Raw genomic sequence first — 17664 nt, 5'->3', positions numbered from 1 at the left:
CTGAATAAGAAAAGTTTCTTGTTCACACTTAACAAATTCCTCTCCAACCAAACTCAACACTATGGCAGTCCCAGTCTATGTTTGGAAAGTTAAAGTCCCCTCCAATTACAACCCCATCATTTTTACAAATATGTGAAATAAATTTGCTTCAAGTCAAAAAGAGTGGTGCTGGAAAAGCACATCAGGTCAGGAAACCTCAATTTCCCACTGACTAATAGGAAATCTATAGTACAATTTCAATACTTTTCCTTTACTTATTTCTCAAATAACTTCACTGTTGAAGAATCTGTACCTAGGTTCCTTTGTACTGGAGATGGTGCCATATGTGGCAACTTGTAAACTTTTCAAAATACTCATTTGAGTATATGTGACAATTCAATTCAACTCCCATGAATATCCTCCATAAGTACAGCCGTAATGTTATCCCTAACCAAAAACACCACTCCCCCCTTCTCTCTTGACCCCCCTATCCTTCTTATAACATCTATATCCTGGATCATTGAGCTGCCAGTCCTGCCCTTCCCTGAGCCACATCTCTGTAATAGGTATGATTATCCCAATCCCATGTTTCCAGCCATGCCCTGAGTTCATCTGTCTTATCTGTCAGACCTCTTATATAGAAGTAACTGCAGTTTGATTTATCAGTCTTACCTTGTTCTCTGCCTTGCTCTTGCCTTTTGACTTGCTGCTCTTCTCAATTGTACCAGTCTCAGACTTAATCTCTTTTCTCAGTATCTCATTCATTCCTCCCCTCCAGGATATTGGTGCAGTTCAGGTGCAATCCCTCCCTCTTATACAGGTTACTTCTATCCCAGACAAGATTCCAAAGATCTAAAAATGCAAATCCTTGCCCCCTGCACCAACTCCTTAGCCATGCATTCATCTGCTCTTTCTTCCTATTCCTACTGTCACAAGCATGTGGTACTGGGAATAATCCAGGTATTACTACTCTCGAGGACCTACTTTCTAACTTCCTGCCTAACTTCCTATATTCTCTCTTCAGAACCTCATCCCTTTCTCTTCCTATGTCATTGGTACCAATGTGTACAATGACCTCTTGATGGTCACTCTCCCCTTTAAAAATATTCTACACCCTCTGCAAGACATCACCTTGGCACTAGGGAAGCATCACACTATTCTGATAACTTGCTGTCAGCTGCAGAATAGTCTATCTTTGCCCCTGACTAAAGAGTCCCCTATCATCATCAATTTCTTGGAACCTGATTACAAGAGAGCCAGTCTCGGTACCAGAAAGTTGGCTGTCAGTGTTACATTCCCCTGAGAGTCCATCACCTCCTACATTTTCCAAAACAGCTTACTTGTTTGAGATGGTGATAGCCACAGGAGACTCCTGCACGAACTGCCTACCTCTCTTCCCTTTCCTTACAAACTTTCAAAAATATTTGAATGAGTACTTCACATAACCTAACATTCAAGGATACAGGACAAGTGTAGGAAATTGGGATTAGTGCACATTTAGTGATAGTTATGTTGGTGCAGACTCGATAGGCTGAAAGGCCTTCTCTGCACTGTATTAATTTAGTCTATGTATGAATCATTCTCTGACACTGTGAACACCCCAAATTCTCTCCAGCTTTGTAGTTCATGTGGTTTGGCATCTATTATTAACTTGTATTCTAGATTGTTCATGGCCACTGAAACTTCCTGATCACATTGGCTTCTGCTCCTGGTGGTATTCCCAGTTTGTACTATGTTTCTTGACCTTGTTAAACTATGCTGTCTATCTTGGCTTCCGTGCCTTTCCCAAGTGCTACTGTTTGACCTATTCCCCCCCCCCCCCCCCCCCCCATTATTAGGATTCCTTTCAATGGTTGTGATCTATTTCTAGGGACTTGTTTACTCCCAGACCAACTGTTTGTGCTTACACTGCATTTTTTATTGCACTCTATCTTTGTAATCCATGGCCTAAACTGCTACTCCATATCCTGTATCATTCATCTAGCTTTTATATCTTCCAGTGTCCTTCCCTGCTTTACTCATAATAGTTGCATTTCACCATTGACTAACTGTTGTTGGTAAATATTTGATTTCGATACCCACCTTCGATAGTTCTCCTTTTGGACCACTGGCCTCCAAATTTGACAATCAGAACTGTTCGATCCATTTTTAGACAAACTGTCAATTGTGGCAGCTTGATCCTCATAGCTGCGTAACACTTGGATATGCCATGTACCTGTCTCCTCATTATTTTCTATCACTACTTCAGAATCTGCAAAATTGTACTCCACATCAGTTGTTCTCCAATCTTGAAGACTACACACAAACTGTCTGGTTCCCACCCCGTACAATAACATTTTTCCAACTTTACCAATACACTTCACTAGGCCTCTCCATTCTCTAAGCCCCTCTCTCTTATTGTAAACCCTGGGCGGATTATAGGAGTATGAATGACCTGAGCTCTGGCCAGCTGTGTGGCACAATTGGGTGAGAAGTCTGGTGAGATCATCTCACCTCATCATTTACTGTTTCCACAAGTGTTGTGACAGCATTCTCGTCAGACAGTGAAAAGTTGCCAACTCTTAGACATTATTGCTTGTTAATATCTTTGTTGATGGCCCAACACACCTCGTTAATATTACAGTTGTGATCTTACCAAACCTATCAAAAGTAAAATCCAACTTGGAAACCAGAGTGTGTTTGGCAGGTTCAGATTACCACCTCTCCCATGGCTGAACAGCAATTTGGCATGATTCATAAGCACCTGCTGCCTGTACCCTTTCACTACGGACATTGGCATCCAACATTCAGGAAGCAATCACCACGGGCCGGCATCAATCCAATGCACTGGCTTTGCAGACTGCAAAATAGATTTGTCTATAGAGCAGGACACACCAGTAACCGGCAGTGTACAGCTGCACTGGGTAAGGTTACAAGCACTGGTACAGATACCCGGTCCATGGCATGGATCAGATTGCCTAGCAGAGTCGCACCTTGCTGTCTCAGAGCGCGTACACCTAGTGCCAACTAGCATGCCTGCAGCATGGCAGTGGCAGTTGGTGCAGTCACACAACCAAACAGTTGGCCGTGCTGTGCAGCAGTCCCCAGTCCAGGGTGTATGCACTTTGTCATATGTCAGTGTGTCATATCAGTTTAGCAGCTGTATCACATGGCAGCAACCTTCACTCCAAACACAGAGCATCTGCAATAAACAGTTTGAAAGCACAGGGGAGTAGTCTGCAGCCACAGCACAGTTAGTCAAGAGCAGCCTTCCATACCAATGCAAGACTTCAGACACATTTGGGCATCAGACCAGGGCAGCTTTCCACAAGGGGTATCTGTATTTGTGCTCCAGAGAGCAGGTCACAGTCAGTTCTTTGTCTCTATAGGAATGTTCCAGGGAAGGGGAGGGGAGGTCTGTCACATTTGCAGTGTTGTCCTTTCTTTGAACCCATTTATGTATTAAAAACACTTTACCCAAACACCCTTGGTGAGGCAAACAAACAGAATTTGGTTTGTGGTTCATCTTGATTTTATTAACAAAATATTCCTTATTAAAAACATCATGAACATTTCCCAAATTGCAAGTGTTTATTCTTTATCTAGCTCAATCCATCTGAGAAAAGATATTACCTGCAGTGAGCGGCACGGTGGCACAGTGGTTAGCACTGCTGTCTCACAGCGCCAGAGACCCGGGTTCAATTCCCGCCTCAGGCGACTGTCTGTGTGGAGTTTGCACGTTCTCCCCGTGTCTGTGTGGGTTTCCTCTGGGTGCTCCGGTTTCCTCCCACAGTCCAAAGATGTGCAGGTCAGGTGAATTGGCCATGTTAAATTGCCCGTAGTGTTAGGTAGGGGTAGATCTAGATGTAGATGTAGGGGTATGGGTGGGTTACGCTTCGGCGGGGCGGTGTGGACTTGTTGGGCCGAAGGGCCTGTTTCCACACTGTAAGTAATGTAATCTAATCTAATCTAATCTAATGATCTACACGTTGGAGCTGGCCTGTAGGAATGTCCTTTTCTGATGTAGGGCTTGCTCTCTTCCACTAAGGTGGGTCTTGTAGGGGTCAGGATGTAGTCTCTCTGTGTCTCTCTCCAGGTGGTCAGAGGTCCGCTGCTGGTCCAGGTTGTGTCTTCAGTGAGAGGTTGACATCCAGGTGTGTTTTTATTCCCCCTTGCCACAGACCTCCTGAACCTTATCTGGCCTTTGCACAATGGGGTGGGCAAAGCATGCACTGCGACATGTCAACAACCAACACTGTTGCCATATTTGGGAGGTGTGCGGTGCATATCCTCAGGCATTGGCTGGAAGTCAAGATGCCTGGATGTCTGATTAGAACTCCTCCTTTACACAACCCTCAGGCTGATTCTAACTGGATCCCCCTGAATCTTTGTGGCCTCTTGGATCTTGTTTCCATTCTTCTCCTTAGCTGAGAGGTGCTGGCTGAAGTTTAATTTAGTTTGGTCAATTTTCTCTTGGGCCTGATTTCTCCAGCTGTGGGTCAATTTAGAAGATCCACAGCAAGCCAGTGTGTACATCAGACAGGGGTGTGGGCTGCTTTAGGCAGGTCAGATCACTCAAGGGGATGGGCCACAGTTGTTCCACTCCTTCATTCACAGAACTGAAGAGGGAAGGGGAGCAAATATACGGGTATAGTGCATGCACATGACTTGGGAGATAAACTGGGGAAGTGTGAAGACTGTGGAGTTCATGGAAGGCACATAGAAAGGAGGGCAATACTCGATGCCTCAGTGGCGTGTTAAGGGTGAGGCTGTAAGTCAGTGCAGAGTAAAGCTCACTGTTGTAGCAGTCATAAAGGACATGGAAAGTGCACAATGTTTCTGAGAACAGCCAGGGAAGTCTTGGAAACATACTGACATGTAAAGGAGGGGGCTGCATCTGCAACCAGTCACTGGGTAATACAGGTGAACACTTCAGCCAGGATGACAGTCGGAATGTGGGTAAATAGATGGTGACGTCTTGAAAAATGTCCATGTTACAGAGCTGGTGGTGCTGGATGTCTTACAACGCAGACGGTGGATAAAATGCCCAAGACCTGATCAGGTGTACCCTAGATCTCTATGGGAAGCGAGGGAAGTGATTCCTGAGCCCCTCGCTGAGATATATGGATCATCAATAGTTATAGGTGAGGTGCTGGAAGACTGGAGGTTGGCTAATGTGGTGCCACGTCCTAAGAAAGGTGGGAAGGACAAGCCAGGGAACCAGAAACCATTCAGCCTGACACTGGTGGTGGGCAAGATGTTGAAGGGAATCCTGAGGGATAGGATTTACATGCATTTGGATAGGAAAGGACGGATTAAGGATAGTCACCAAGACTTTGTGCATGGGAAATTATGTCTCACTAACTTGATTGAGTTTTCTGAAGATGTAACAAAGAGGAAGGAAGAGGTTAGAGCGGTGGATGTGATCTATATGGACTTCAGCAAGGTGTTTGACAAGGTTCCTCATGGTAGACTGGTTAGCAAGGTTAGATCTCAGAATATAGGGAGAAGTAGCCATTTGGATACAGAACTGGCTCGAAGATGGAAGACAGGGGGTGGTGGTGGAGGGTTGCCTTTTAGACAGGAGGCCTGTGACCAGTGGAGTGCCACAAGGATTGGTGCTAGGTCCACTGCTTTTCGTCATTTATATGAATGATTTAGATGTGAACAAAGGTGGTATAGTAAATAAGTTTGCAGATTACACCAAAATTGGAGGTGTAGTGAACAGTGAAGAAGTTTACCTCACTGTACAAGATCTTGATCAGATGGGCCAATGGGCCGAGGAGTGGCAGATGGAGCTTAATTTAGATAAATGTGAGGTGCTGCATTTCGTAAAGGCAAAGCAGGGCAGGGCTTATATACTTAACGGTAAGGTCCCAGGGAGTGCTGTTGAACAAAGAGACCTTGGAGTGCAGGTTCATAGCTCCTTGAAAAGGGAGTCCAGGTAGATAGGATAGTGAAGAAGACATTTAGTATGCTTTCCTTCATTGGTCAGAGTATTGAGTACAGGAGTTGGGAGGTCATGTTGTGGCTGTACAGAACATTGGTTCGACTATTTTTGGAATATTGTGTGCAATTCCGGTCTCCCCCTATAAGAAGGGTGTTGTGAAACTTGAAAGGGTTCAGAAAAGATTTACAAGGATGTTGCCAGAGTTGGAGGATTTGAGCTATCGGGAGAGGCTTGAACAGACTGGGGCTGAGGGGTGACCTTACAGAGGTTTATAAAACCATGAGGGGCATGGATAGGGTAAACAGACAAAGTCATTTTCCTGAGTGGAGGAGTCCAGAACTAGAGGGCATAGGTTTGGGGTGAGAGGAGAAGATATTAAAGGGACCTAAGGAGCAACTTTTTCCACATAGAGGGTGGCATGTATATGGAATGAGATGCCAGAGGAAGTGGTGGAGGCTGGTACAATTACAAAAGTTAAAAGGCACTTGGATGGGTATGTGGAAAGGGAGGGTTGCGAGAGACATGGGTCATGTGCTAGAAAATGGGACTGGATTAACTTAGGATATCTCATTGACACGGACTAGATGGACCGAAGGATCTGTTTCTGTGCTGTACATCTCTATGACCCTACATTGGCGGGTCAAACGTGCAGGGTGCCTACTCCCTGGTAAACCTGCAGCATTGCCCCTCTCTCTGTGCTGCACCTCCCATTTAACATCACTGCCAGGGTATTGCCTGATATATACATTTCTTAGCCAGATAATAGGCAATATTGAAAGGGAGGCCTGAAGCATCAGGTGAGCCAAGCACATATAGATGCTTTGCTACTGTTGCTCTTCACAGACCCCAAATATTGCATCTCATTACTGCCATAGCAGTGATGCTGTGGAGCACAATGAAGCACATAAGTTCAACACAGACAGGGACAACCATATAAATGTATAACAAACATTTACAATCATAACTAACTATGTACATACTGTGAGCTGTGGCCCTCATGCCTTCAGTATACTTCTCTTCTCCCTCCTGCTGCACATCACTGAGGCATCCAGTTCCAAAGATGCAGTTGAAGGGGCCTGTACCTGGTTGCGTGTCATTGGTCCTTGGAGGGTGACCCATCATGGCCACAGGTTACAAGTGTCCAATGCATGACACTCACAGGTTAATGTCAGTGTTTCAGTGCAAGAATAAGTGAGATTTAGTCAGTTGCCAGGACAGCGATGACTCTGCGTCCCCACAGGAGTGGTTCTGGTCCTCTCCTGCAAGGGAAAGGATTGTCCCCTTCTCACGGTGAGGTCACAGCTATTGGGCACATGCCTTCCATCTAATCTTTTCATTTTCTTATCGTTAGAAACCACTGTGGCTTTGTCATCACAATTCATTACATAATCTGAGTCCTTAAGTAGTGACTGAATACTATCGTTTACATGTAACAATTATCCTATTTATTTTGAAAATCAGTCACAAACTTGAAAGTGAAAATGTTCAATAATGAAGTACAACTGCTCCAGGTGTTCGTGGATCTTAAAACTACAAATTAATGTATTCAATGGAATATGTTACTACTTTCAGCGGAGTTGACCTTAACACTAACAGCAAATAAAAAAGCCAACCACACCACTCAATAACTGGTGCGCCAACTAGTTTATAGCAGACACATCAACTGAACAGGTATATTTCATGTTACTCACCAAGTGAACAGATACATCTAACCAAAATTTCAACTTCACCAAGATAACAAAACAAAAGGCTGAATAACTAACCAGCATTCTGAACAAAAGTGCTAAACATCTGACAAACCAACTCAGCCAGAGATGACAACACCTCGGCACCACATCAACTAACAATCAATTGGTGTTATATCAAACAACATAAAAGCTGAACAGCTGGCATGTCAACTCAAATCAGACATGTAATTCACTTGAATACAGTCAAATGTATGAATACATCACTTCAAATAACACAGACAGTTTTGTTATATCCATCCACCAAACTTGAGTTTGTTTGGTAAGTATACTCTTGTCAGGTAGTCAGAAGAAATAGATTCCAGGGCCTGTATTTCAGCCTTCACTTTACACGTCTCCATAATTTCCATCTGAAAAGAATAAAAGATTTTTTATTTGTGTGTTTGCTGTAGCAATTCACATATTTGTAACATGCTGTAATTCATGGCAGTAACAGAATGCAATCAACAGCATGGTGTTGGTAAAGCACAGCAGGTTAGGCAGCATTAGAGCAGCAGGAGAATCGATGTTTCGGGCATAAGCCCTCCCTCTCCTTGGATGTCACCTGACCTGCTGTGCTTTTCCAGCACCACACTCGCAACAGAGCTCCAGTATCTGCAGCCCTCACTTTCTCCTAGTAATAGAATGCAATGATATATCTGAATGAAAAGGTGCTACTTTATCAGTGAGTGAACTAATTGACATTCTGAATACAAGATGCTTTCGTCAATAATAAATTGAATAAAATCAGTTTGAGTTGGGAGATTGACATATACCCACTCCTCATCGTACACTGATTTGCAGACCACATATCAACATATCGTGAGATCATCTCCAGACCTGATTTTTTATTTCCCATTGATAATGGCAGGGGCATGACTGAATAAAGATGTTCTTTTATAGTGTATCTATCTGGATACACAAGTATTTTAAATTAATATTTGCCTTAGCATATAATTACACTGTTTTTTTTATTTGCAGTTTTGTTCTGTACGACACTGGTCACACGGATCAATGCTGAGACAACAATTATTTACCTTTAAATTAATGACTTGGATAATGAAAGTGATGTACTATACCCAAGTCTGTGGATGATGGAATATAATGTGGGAAAGTGAGGTTATGCATTTGGCAGGACAAATACAGGAATTGAATAGTATTTAAATGCAGGAAGGCTGCAGAAAGCCATGGAACCGAAGGATTTGGGAATATGGTTGAATCTAGAATACAGATGGAGAATGTGAAGATAAAATCCAATACCAGGGTCCTATGTTTAAACAAGATATGAGGGAGGACTTGGCTAAAGTGGACTGGAAACAAAGATTTTATGGTGGGACAGTTGACAAGCAGTGGAGGACTTTCAAAGCAATTCTTCATAGTGTTCAGCAAAAGTATATTCCTGTGAAAAAGGTGTATAAGAAAAGGGGTAATCTGTCATGGGTGTCTAAAGAAATAAGGGAAGCTATCAAATTGAAAGAGAAGGCATACAAAGTGGCCAAGATCAGCGAGAAACTACAAGATTGGGAAAGCTTTAAAGGTCAACAGAAAGCAACAAAAAGAGCAATAAAGTAAGAGAGAACATGAGAAAAAACTAGCACAGAATATAAAGACAGATAGAACGAGTTTCTATAAATATATCAAACAAAAAAGAGTGGCTAAAGTAAACATTGGTCCTTTAGAGGATGAGAAGGGAAATTTAGTTATGGGAGATGATGAAATGACTGAGGCATTGAACAGGTATTTTGTGTTGGTTTTCACAGTGGAGGACACTAATAACATGCCAGTAATTGACAAAGAAATTGAAGGTAGATGAGGACATGGAAGCAATCATTATCATGGACGAGGCATTGTTGGGCATGCCAATGGAGCTAAGGACAGATAAGTCTCCTGGCCCTGATGGAATGCATCCCAGGGTACTAAAAGAGATGGCAGGAAAAATAGCAAGTGCACTTGTGGTAATTTTCCAAAATTCTCTGAATTCTGGGGTAGTTCCAGCAGATAGGAAAACAGTAAATGTGACATCACCATTTAAAAAGGGTGGCAGACAAAAGATGGGGAATTATAGACTGGTTAGCTTAACTTCTATGGTGGGAAAGTTTCTTGAGGCTATTAGCAAGGAAGAAATAGCAAGGCATCTAGATAGAAATTGTTCCATTGGGCAGGTGCAGCATGGGTCCATGAAGGACACGTCATGCTTGACAAATCTTTCGAATTCTATGATGACATTACGAACAAGGTGGACAACGGAGACCCAGTTGATGTGATGTTCCAAGATTTCCAAAATGCCTTCAAAAAGGTGCCGCACAAGAGACTGCTGCATAAGATAAAGATGCATGGCATTATGGTAAAAATATTAGCATGGATAGAGGATTGGTTGACTAACAGGAAGCAAAGAGTGAGGATAAATGAGTGCTATTCTGGTTGGCAAATCAGTAACCGGTGGTGTGCCTCAGGGATCAGTGTTGAGACCGCAATTATTCAGAATTTATATAGATGATTTGGAGTTGGAAACCATGTGCAGTATGTCAAAGTTTACAAATGACACTAAGATGAGTGAAAGAGCAAAGTGTGCAGAGGACTGTGGAACTTTGCAGAGGAAAGTTTCCACTGGTAGGTGAACCTAGGCCAAGAAGGCTTAGACTCAAAATTAGGGGGAGCAGATTTAGGACCGAATTGAGAAGGAATTTCTTCACCCAGAGATATGAAAATCTACGGAATTCCCTGCCTAGAGTAATAGTTTAAGCTACTTCAGTAAACATTTTTAAAGCTAAGATAGATTCTTTTGAACAATAAAGGAATTAAGCGATACAGTGAGAGGATGGGTAAGTGCGGCTGAGTCCACAAAAAGATCAGTCATGATCTTACTGAATGGTGGAGAAGACTCGAAGGGCCAGATGGCCTACTCCCGCTCCTAGTTCTTATGTTTGTCCACGAATCACAAAAAGCTAGCATCCAAGTTCAATGACCTGGGGTTGAGGTACATTGATCTTTAAAATACCACAAACAGGGATAGAAAATAATCAAGAAAGCTAATGGAATGCTAGTTTTTATTTCTAGAGGACTGGAATATAAGGACACAGAAGTTATGCAGTTAAAAAAAACGAGTTAGACCCCACTTGGAGTACTGTGAACAGAACTAGGCACCACTGTCCACACCATACTTCAGAAGGTAAGCCCTTTGAAGGGGTATTATGTAGGTTTACAAGAATCATACCTGGACTACAGGGTTAAGATATGAGTAGAGATCATACAAATTACGCCTGTTCTCTCAAGAATTTCAAGAGTTAATGGACAATCTGATCAAAGTCTTCAAGATATTAACAGGAAAAGATAGGGTAGATAAAGATAAACTATGTTCATTAATTGAAGATTCGGGAACTACAGACACTTTATACACTTAATGGTAAGATCCTAGGGATTGTTGCTGAAGAAAGAGACCTCAGAGTGCAGGTTCATAGCTACTTGAAAGTGGAGTCGCAGGTAGATAGGATAGTGAAGAAGGCGTTTGGTATGCTTTCCTTTATCAGTCAGAGTATTGAGTACAGGAATTGGGAGATCATATTGCGGCTGTACAGGAAATTGGTTAGGCCACTGTTGGAATATAGCGTGCAATTCTGGTCTTCCTATCGGAAAGATGTTGTGAAACTTGAAAAGGTTCAGAAAAGACTGACAAGGATGTTGCCAGGGTTGGAGGGTTTGAGCTACAGGGAGAGGCTGAACAGGCTGGAGCTGTTTTTCCTGGAGCATTGGAGGCTGAGGGGTTACTTTATAAAGGTTTATAAAATCATGAGGGGCATGGACAGGATAAATAGACAAAGTTTTTTTTCCCTGGGCTGGGTGAGTCCAGAACTAGAGGGCATAGGGTTAGGGTGAGAGGGGAAAAGATATAAAAGAGACCTAAGGGGCAACTTTTTCACGCAGAAAGTGGTACGTATATAGAATGAGCTGCCAGAGGAAGTGGTGGAGGCTGGTGCAATTGCTACATTTAAAAGGCATCTGGGTACATGAACAGGAAGGGTTTGGAGGGATATGGGCCAGGTGCTGGCAGGTGGGATTAGATTGGATTGGGATATCTGGTCGGCATGGACGAGTTGGACCGAAGGGTCTGTTTCCGTGCTGTACATCTCTATGACTCTATGACTAGGGTCAGACAGTTCAGGAGAGACATTAGAAATCACTTCTATGCTCACAAGGTGGTATATGTTTGGAACTCTCTTCCACTAACAACAGGGGATGCTAGATCAACTGTTAATTTTTAATTTGAGACAGATACATTTTTATTAAGAAAAGGTATTAAGGAATATGGGGCAAAGGCAGGTATATGGAGTTAGACTACAAATTTGTCACAATCTCATTGAACAGCTGAACAGGATCGAGGGGCTGAATGGGGAAAAGGCAGGAAAACGAAACTGAGGATTCGCAGCCATGAATGGCAGAGTAGACCCGATAAGGTGAACGGCCTGCTTCTGCTCTTACATCTCATGGTCTTGTGTTCCACACATTTGTTTGTACAACCTGACCACACTTTGTCATTTTGTATTATCAGCAAAATTATTACTTATGTATTACTGCATAAGCAACTAATTAATCTTACCTCTTTCTTCCAGAGGGGTTGACAGTTAACATAGGGTCTCTTCTGCAGCTTGCTCAACTTTCGCATATCATTGTTAGTAAGGGGAATTAAAACTTCTTTTGGTATATTTAATCTGGAAACAACATATACAAGGAAAGCACATTTGATCGACATTTAGATTAGATTCCCTACAGTATGGAAACAGGCTCTTCGGCCCAACAAGTCCACACCGACCCTCTGAAGAGTAACACACCCAGACCCATTCCCCTACCCTATATTTACCCCTGACTAATGCACCTAACTCTATGGGCAATTTAGCATGGCCAATTCATCTAGATTGTGGGAGGAAATCAGAGCACCCAGAGGAAACCCATGCAGATATGGGGAGAACATGCAAACTCCACACAGACAGTTGCCCGAGGCAGGAATCGAACCTGGGTCACTGGCATTGTGACGCAGTGGTGAGCCACCATGCTGCCCCATTTAGTTTCTAATATGAATATCACTTGTAATTTATGAAATGAAAAATTAGTCTGACAAGCATAGGATGTCACAAATTACGTTGGATTATTGTCAGAATCTGATATTAGATGCAAAACATTGTTTATTAAAATGATAAATGTGACCATTTGTTCAGTGTATGCAAAAGGGTCGAATGTCTGCAATCAAGTGTGTTCTATCAGTGATCAAGTGTATTTGATCTTTTAGCAATACCCCACTTTTAAATTGCTTTTTATGTTGTTATTAAGATGCTATCAGCTATCATTCACTGGACATATACTTTCATGGACATTTTGGAAAAAAAACACTTTATAAAGCAAAAGAGACTGGTGACAGCAGGAAAATTTTGCATTTTCAAAAACAGACACTGCGCAATTGGAGTCACTGTGTCTACAATTCCTTCAGGGAGAGCCAGTTTGGGTGAAAAAGCATTTGGATTTGAATACAGATAGTGAGAATCTTGCCTGAGCAACAGCCTTTGCACTTTGTTTCCACCTCTCTGAAATTCCCCTCAACAAAAATGTGTAAGTTGCAAATTCCCTGGGCATAAAGAGTAATTGGAAGTGAAGAAATCTGAATTAACTCTACTGTCTTCAGACAAAAAGAGATCAGCCAGCTAGACCTGATTCTGGAAGAAACCCTGAGAGTCTGTACAAACCGACTTCAGCTGCAGACCAACATTGGACAATCCATGAATAATTCATTTCTCTGAATTTAATGGTTACTTCAAGTATTTTTTTCTCCCCAGACTTGAAGATTTTGTGTGAGTATGTGTGTGTGTTTGTCTTTGTATGTGATTTTTCTTCCAAGAAAGGTAGTTGTATAGGTTGAACAGTTTAAATCAGCGTCGTCTCCAATAAATTAGTTATTCATTTGTTATTAAAGCAGCCTGGTTGACATGTTATAAAACTGAACTATATACAGTATGAACTATATATTAATATTTATTTGAATTTGGAATCTATCATTTCCTTTTTGCAATTCAAAATTTGTTATGACCAGTGGAGGAATAGGTCACAGAAAGGGATTGGTTTGCCCTACCTAACTCCGTCATAACAAATATTTGAGTGTTTACACATGAAATTGAACTCCTAGATGAACAAGTTTATTTGGAAGTGGGAACATAATAATTGAAAATAGTAAGTTTTCTTGGATACTATAGTCATTTTTCGGAAGCAGCGTGAATGGACTCATTGAGAGGGTCACTCCACTTTCATACACATAAGCGGTTTTCCACTTCGATCATCCTTTTCCTTCATTTGTTCATCAGCAGTAATTAGCCTCTTAGTAATTTTGACGCATTTGGCAAAATCAAGCAACTGCTGCACCCAAACTGGACTGAATTTTCCCAGCCCCTGCAATTGTCAGTCAGTCAGTTAGGGGTAGAAAATAGTCATAGAATCAGCATTGTACAGCATGGAAACAGGCCCTTTGGTCCAACTCATCCATGCCAACTAGATATCTTATATTAATCTAGTCCCATTTGCCAGCATTTGGTGCATATCCCTCCAAACCCTCCCTATTTACGTACCCGTCCAGATCCTTTTAAATGCTGTAATTGTATCAGCCTCCAACACTTCCTCTGGCAGCTCATTCCGGACATACACCAAACTCTGCATGAAAAAGCTTCTCTTTTAAATCTTTCCCCTCTCACTTTAAACCTATGCCCTCTAGTTTTGGACTCCCCTACTCTGGGAAAAAGGCCTTTGCTATGCACCCTATTCATGCCCCTCATGATTTTATATGTCTCGGTAAGGTCACCCTTTTAGCCTCTGACACTCCAGGGAAAATAGTCCCAGCCTATTCAGCCTCTCCTTATAGCTCAAACCCACCAAGCATGGCAACATCCTTGTCAATCTTTTCTACACTCTTTCAAGTTTAACAACATCTTTCCCACAGCAGGGAGACCAGCACCGAACACAGTATTCCAAAAGTGGCCTGACCAATGTCCTGCACAGCTGCAACACGATATCCCAATGCACTGACCAAGAAAAGCAAGTGTACCAAATATCATCTTCAGTATCCCGTACTCATTCCACCTTCAAGGAATTGTGAACCGGCACCCCAAGATCTCTTTGTTCACCACTACTCCCTAAGACCCCACCACTAAGTGTATACTATCTCTTAGAATTCTTCAAATAAACAGACATTGATAAAACACACCAAAGTATAACTTATTATAACCTCATAACAATACCAATCAAAATTAACAACCCCCTCCTCAAATTCTAAACAGTCTCCTGTTGAGTTAATCAAATTGAGTGTCTTGGATTTCAGTCACATATTCTTAATAATGAGGTCATGTGGAGAAACAGATATTTGGCCATCTATTTCTGTTGATGAAATTACCTCAATACGAAGGCCAAACCTCATGGATGGATGAGTTCAAAAGAGATCTGTTTTCATTTGGGGCAAAGGGTTGGCTTTGATTCATTGATATCTTTATGAATTCAAAATCAGAATTCGTACAGTTTGGAAACAGGTCATTCAACCCAATAAGTCCACAATGACACTCTAAAAAGCATCCCACCCATACTAACCTCGGTACCCTAGCCCTGTAACCCTGCATTTCCCATAGCTAATCCACCTAACTTATACATCCCTGGACACCAGGGGCAATTTAGCACGACCAATCCACCTAACCTGCACATCTTTGGACTTTGGGAGTAAAACCAAGCAGACATGGACAGAATGTGCAAACCCCACACTCCTTGATTTTCTTTCCCAACATGTGGTTATTTGGACAATATTAAGGAATGTGAAGTGATGTAAAATGTTTGTTCTTGTTAGCATAAATGGCACTGTCTGACTGCAGTTTTATAAGGTAGCAGATAGTTTTAATCAGATTTCTAATTGGCCTTATTTTCTCAGGGATTTCAAGACAGCCCATTGTTTTTTTACAGCTCATTATCTGTACATAATGGTTAGTCAGCATAAAGGGCACAAAAATTAGATGAGGAAGTGTGGAGGGTGAGAGCTAGAGCACATAACAATCTTGAATATAAAGTGGAAGAAGTAAAAACCAGTGTAGGCCTTCTCATCAACTTGCCTTGAAACTCTACCACCTTTTGACTTTATAGGATGCTGGGGTTAACAGGATCAGTTAACAGTTCTCTCTCATACCCTGGGACTAAAGCTGAGGAATTTTAAACCAATAACATTTCCTGATCTGAGTTACCAGATTAGACATGAAGATCTAAATTAAGAAAGCCGTTTAGATTGAAACTTACATTTATCTTTTAAACTGTGTACATTAGAGATTCTCATTGCATTTCAAAGGTCTGCCTGTTTAATTTTGGTTTGAGAGTCTAACAGCTTCTGGACCTTCTAACTAGCACACCTTGGACTTGCCTATCCTGTGGCCATCTACATTCAGATTCCAGGGTTGATATGCCTAGGTCTATCCTGACAATCCCCTCCCCTCTCCAAAATAAAAATTGTGTGAAACAGAGTCTTTTAACCCAAGCTGGATATGTCAAATCAGGCAACAGAAATTTTATTAAGGTTATAAGAGCAAAAGAACTTTCTAAAGCAGATTGCTCAACAGCTGCTTCATTCACAAGCATTTCAAGACTTATCATCATTACTATATGATTTAGTGGTTTTGTATATGGTAATACTTGGTAAGGGCATGGTTGTAAGAGGTCAGCAAGGAAAGTTTCTGATAGTGTAAAGGGTAGAAGATTCAACAGCAAAATTCAGCCCCACATATTTCTCCATTGATTACACCATGTGGGAAAGAATGCATGTTTTATCTGATGACAATATTCTGCTCGCTAATGTTAGTTAATGAATGACATTAAAATAATTGTCAAATAACTTTGTTACTACTGATGTGAACAACACATTTTCTATTTTTGTGAAAATGACGACATAATGCCATTCCACTAAGATTCTCACAAAACAACATCCTTCTAATACAGATGAGGCTAAGTTTCTCTTGGAAATAAAAGAATACATAAAAATGATCTGAAAACCACACGCCTGTATTAGCCTAATAAGAATATTGGTTACTGCACAAAAACAAACAGACCTGCATTTTAATCACACTACTAACCTTTGAATATCAGACGGAAGCAAACCCAACCAACTAATAATGGGAACAGTCAGACTGTGAGCATCAAAGGACATAGACTGGTATGGAAAGATAATGGCATTAACATTTCTATAACAAACATTTGTCTGAAGATAAAAAGCAAAATACTGTGATGCTGGAAACGTGAAATAAAAACAAAGTTCTGGAGAAACTCAGCAGGGCTAGCATCATCTGTGGAGAGAGAAACAAAGTTAACTTTTTGATCTAATATATTGCCTCTTTCGAACTGAAAAGAAGTGGAAAATGGCCCTTCGGCCCAACAAGTCCACACCGACCCGCAACCACCCAGACCCATTCTCCTATATTTACCCCTTTACCTAACACTACGGGCAATTTAGCATAGCCAATTCACCTAACCTGCACATTTTTGGACTGTGGGAAGAAACCGGAGCACCCGGAGGAAACCCACGCAGACATGAGGAGAACGTGCAAACTCCACACAGTCAGTCACCTGAGGCGGGAAATGAACTCGGGTCTCTGGCGCTGTGAGGCAGCAGTGCTAACCACTGTGCCGTTATGAAGTATGATTTCTAATGTAATGGAGGAGCAGAGAGTTCGCAAGGTATAAATAATAGAACATGAAGTGAAAACTACAGGGAAAGAAAGGTTATAAAATCACAAGTGGGCTTCATATTTTTTAAAAGAGAAACCTCAAAGAACAGCAGATGCTGGAAGTCAGAAACAAAATCAGAAATTGTTGAAAAAAACTCAGGAGGTCTTGCTGCACCTGTGAAGAGAAAACAGAGTTAACGTTTAGGACCAATGATCGGAAGAAGGATGTGGACCTGAAATGTTCTGAAGAAGTGTCATTCGACCCAAAATGTTAATTCTATTTTCTCTCTATAGATGCTGTCAGTTTGCT

At 41.7% G+C, this 17664-nt stretch overlaps 1 protein-coding gene across 2 annotated transcripts in view; it reads right to left on the bottom strand.

The window, feature by feature from the left end:
* Positions 1-3545: 3545 nt before the first annotated feature.
* The window catches only part of spo11 (SPO11 initiator of meiotic double stranded breaks), a 75147-nt gene continuing 61028 nt past the window's right edge, over positions 3546-17664 (bottom strand). For both annotated transcript variants that reach the window (XM_072556829.1, XM_072556830.1), the window contains 3 exons: positions 16764-16840; positions 12227-12338; positions 3546-8003 (listed from right to left, as the gene is read on the bottom strand). In XM_072556829.1, coding sequence (XP_072412930.1) covers positions 7884-8003; positions 12227-12338; positions 16764-16840 — 309 coding nt within the window. In that variant the 3' untranslated portion in view covers positions 3546-7883. The remainder of the gene's footprint in view (positions 8004-12226; positions 12339-16763; positions 16841-17664) is intronic.

This window comes from Chiloscyllium punctatum, chromosome 37 (assembly GCF_047496795.1).
Source record: "Chiloscyllium punctatum isolate Juve2018m chromosome 37, sChiPun1.3, whole genome shotgun sequence".
NCBI lineage: Eukaryota > Metazoa > Chordata > Chondrichthyes > Orectolobiformes > Hemiscylliidae > Chiloscyllium > Chiloscyllium punctatum.
The sequence above is the reverse complement of the archived record's forward strand: the minus strand, read 5'-3'. Positions and strand labels throughout refer to the sequence as shown.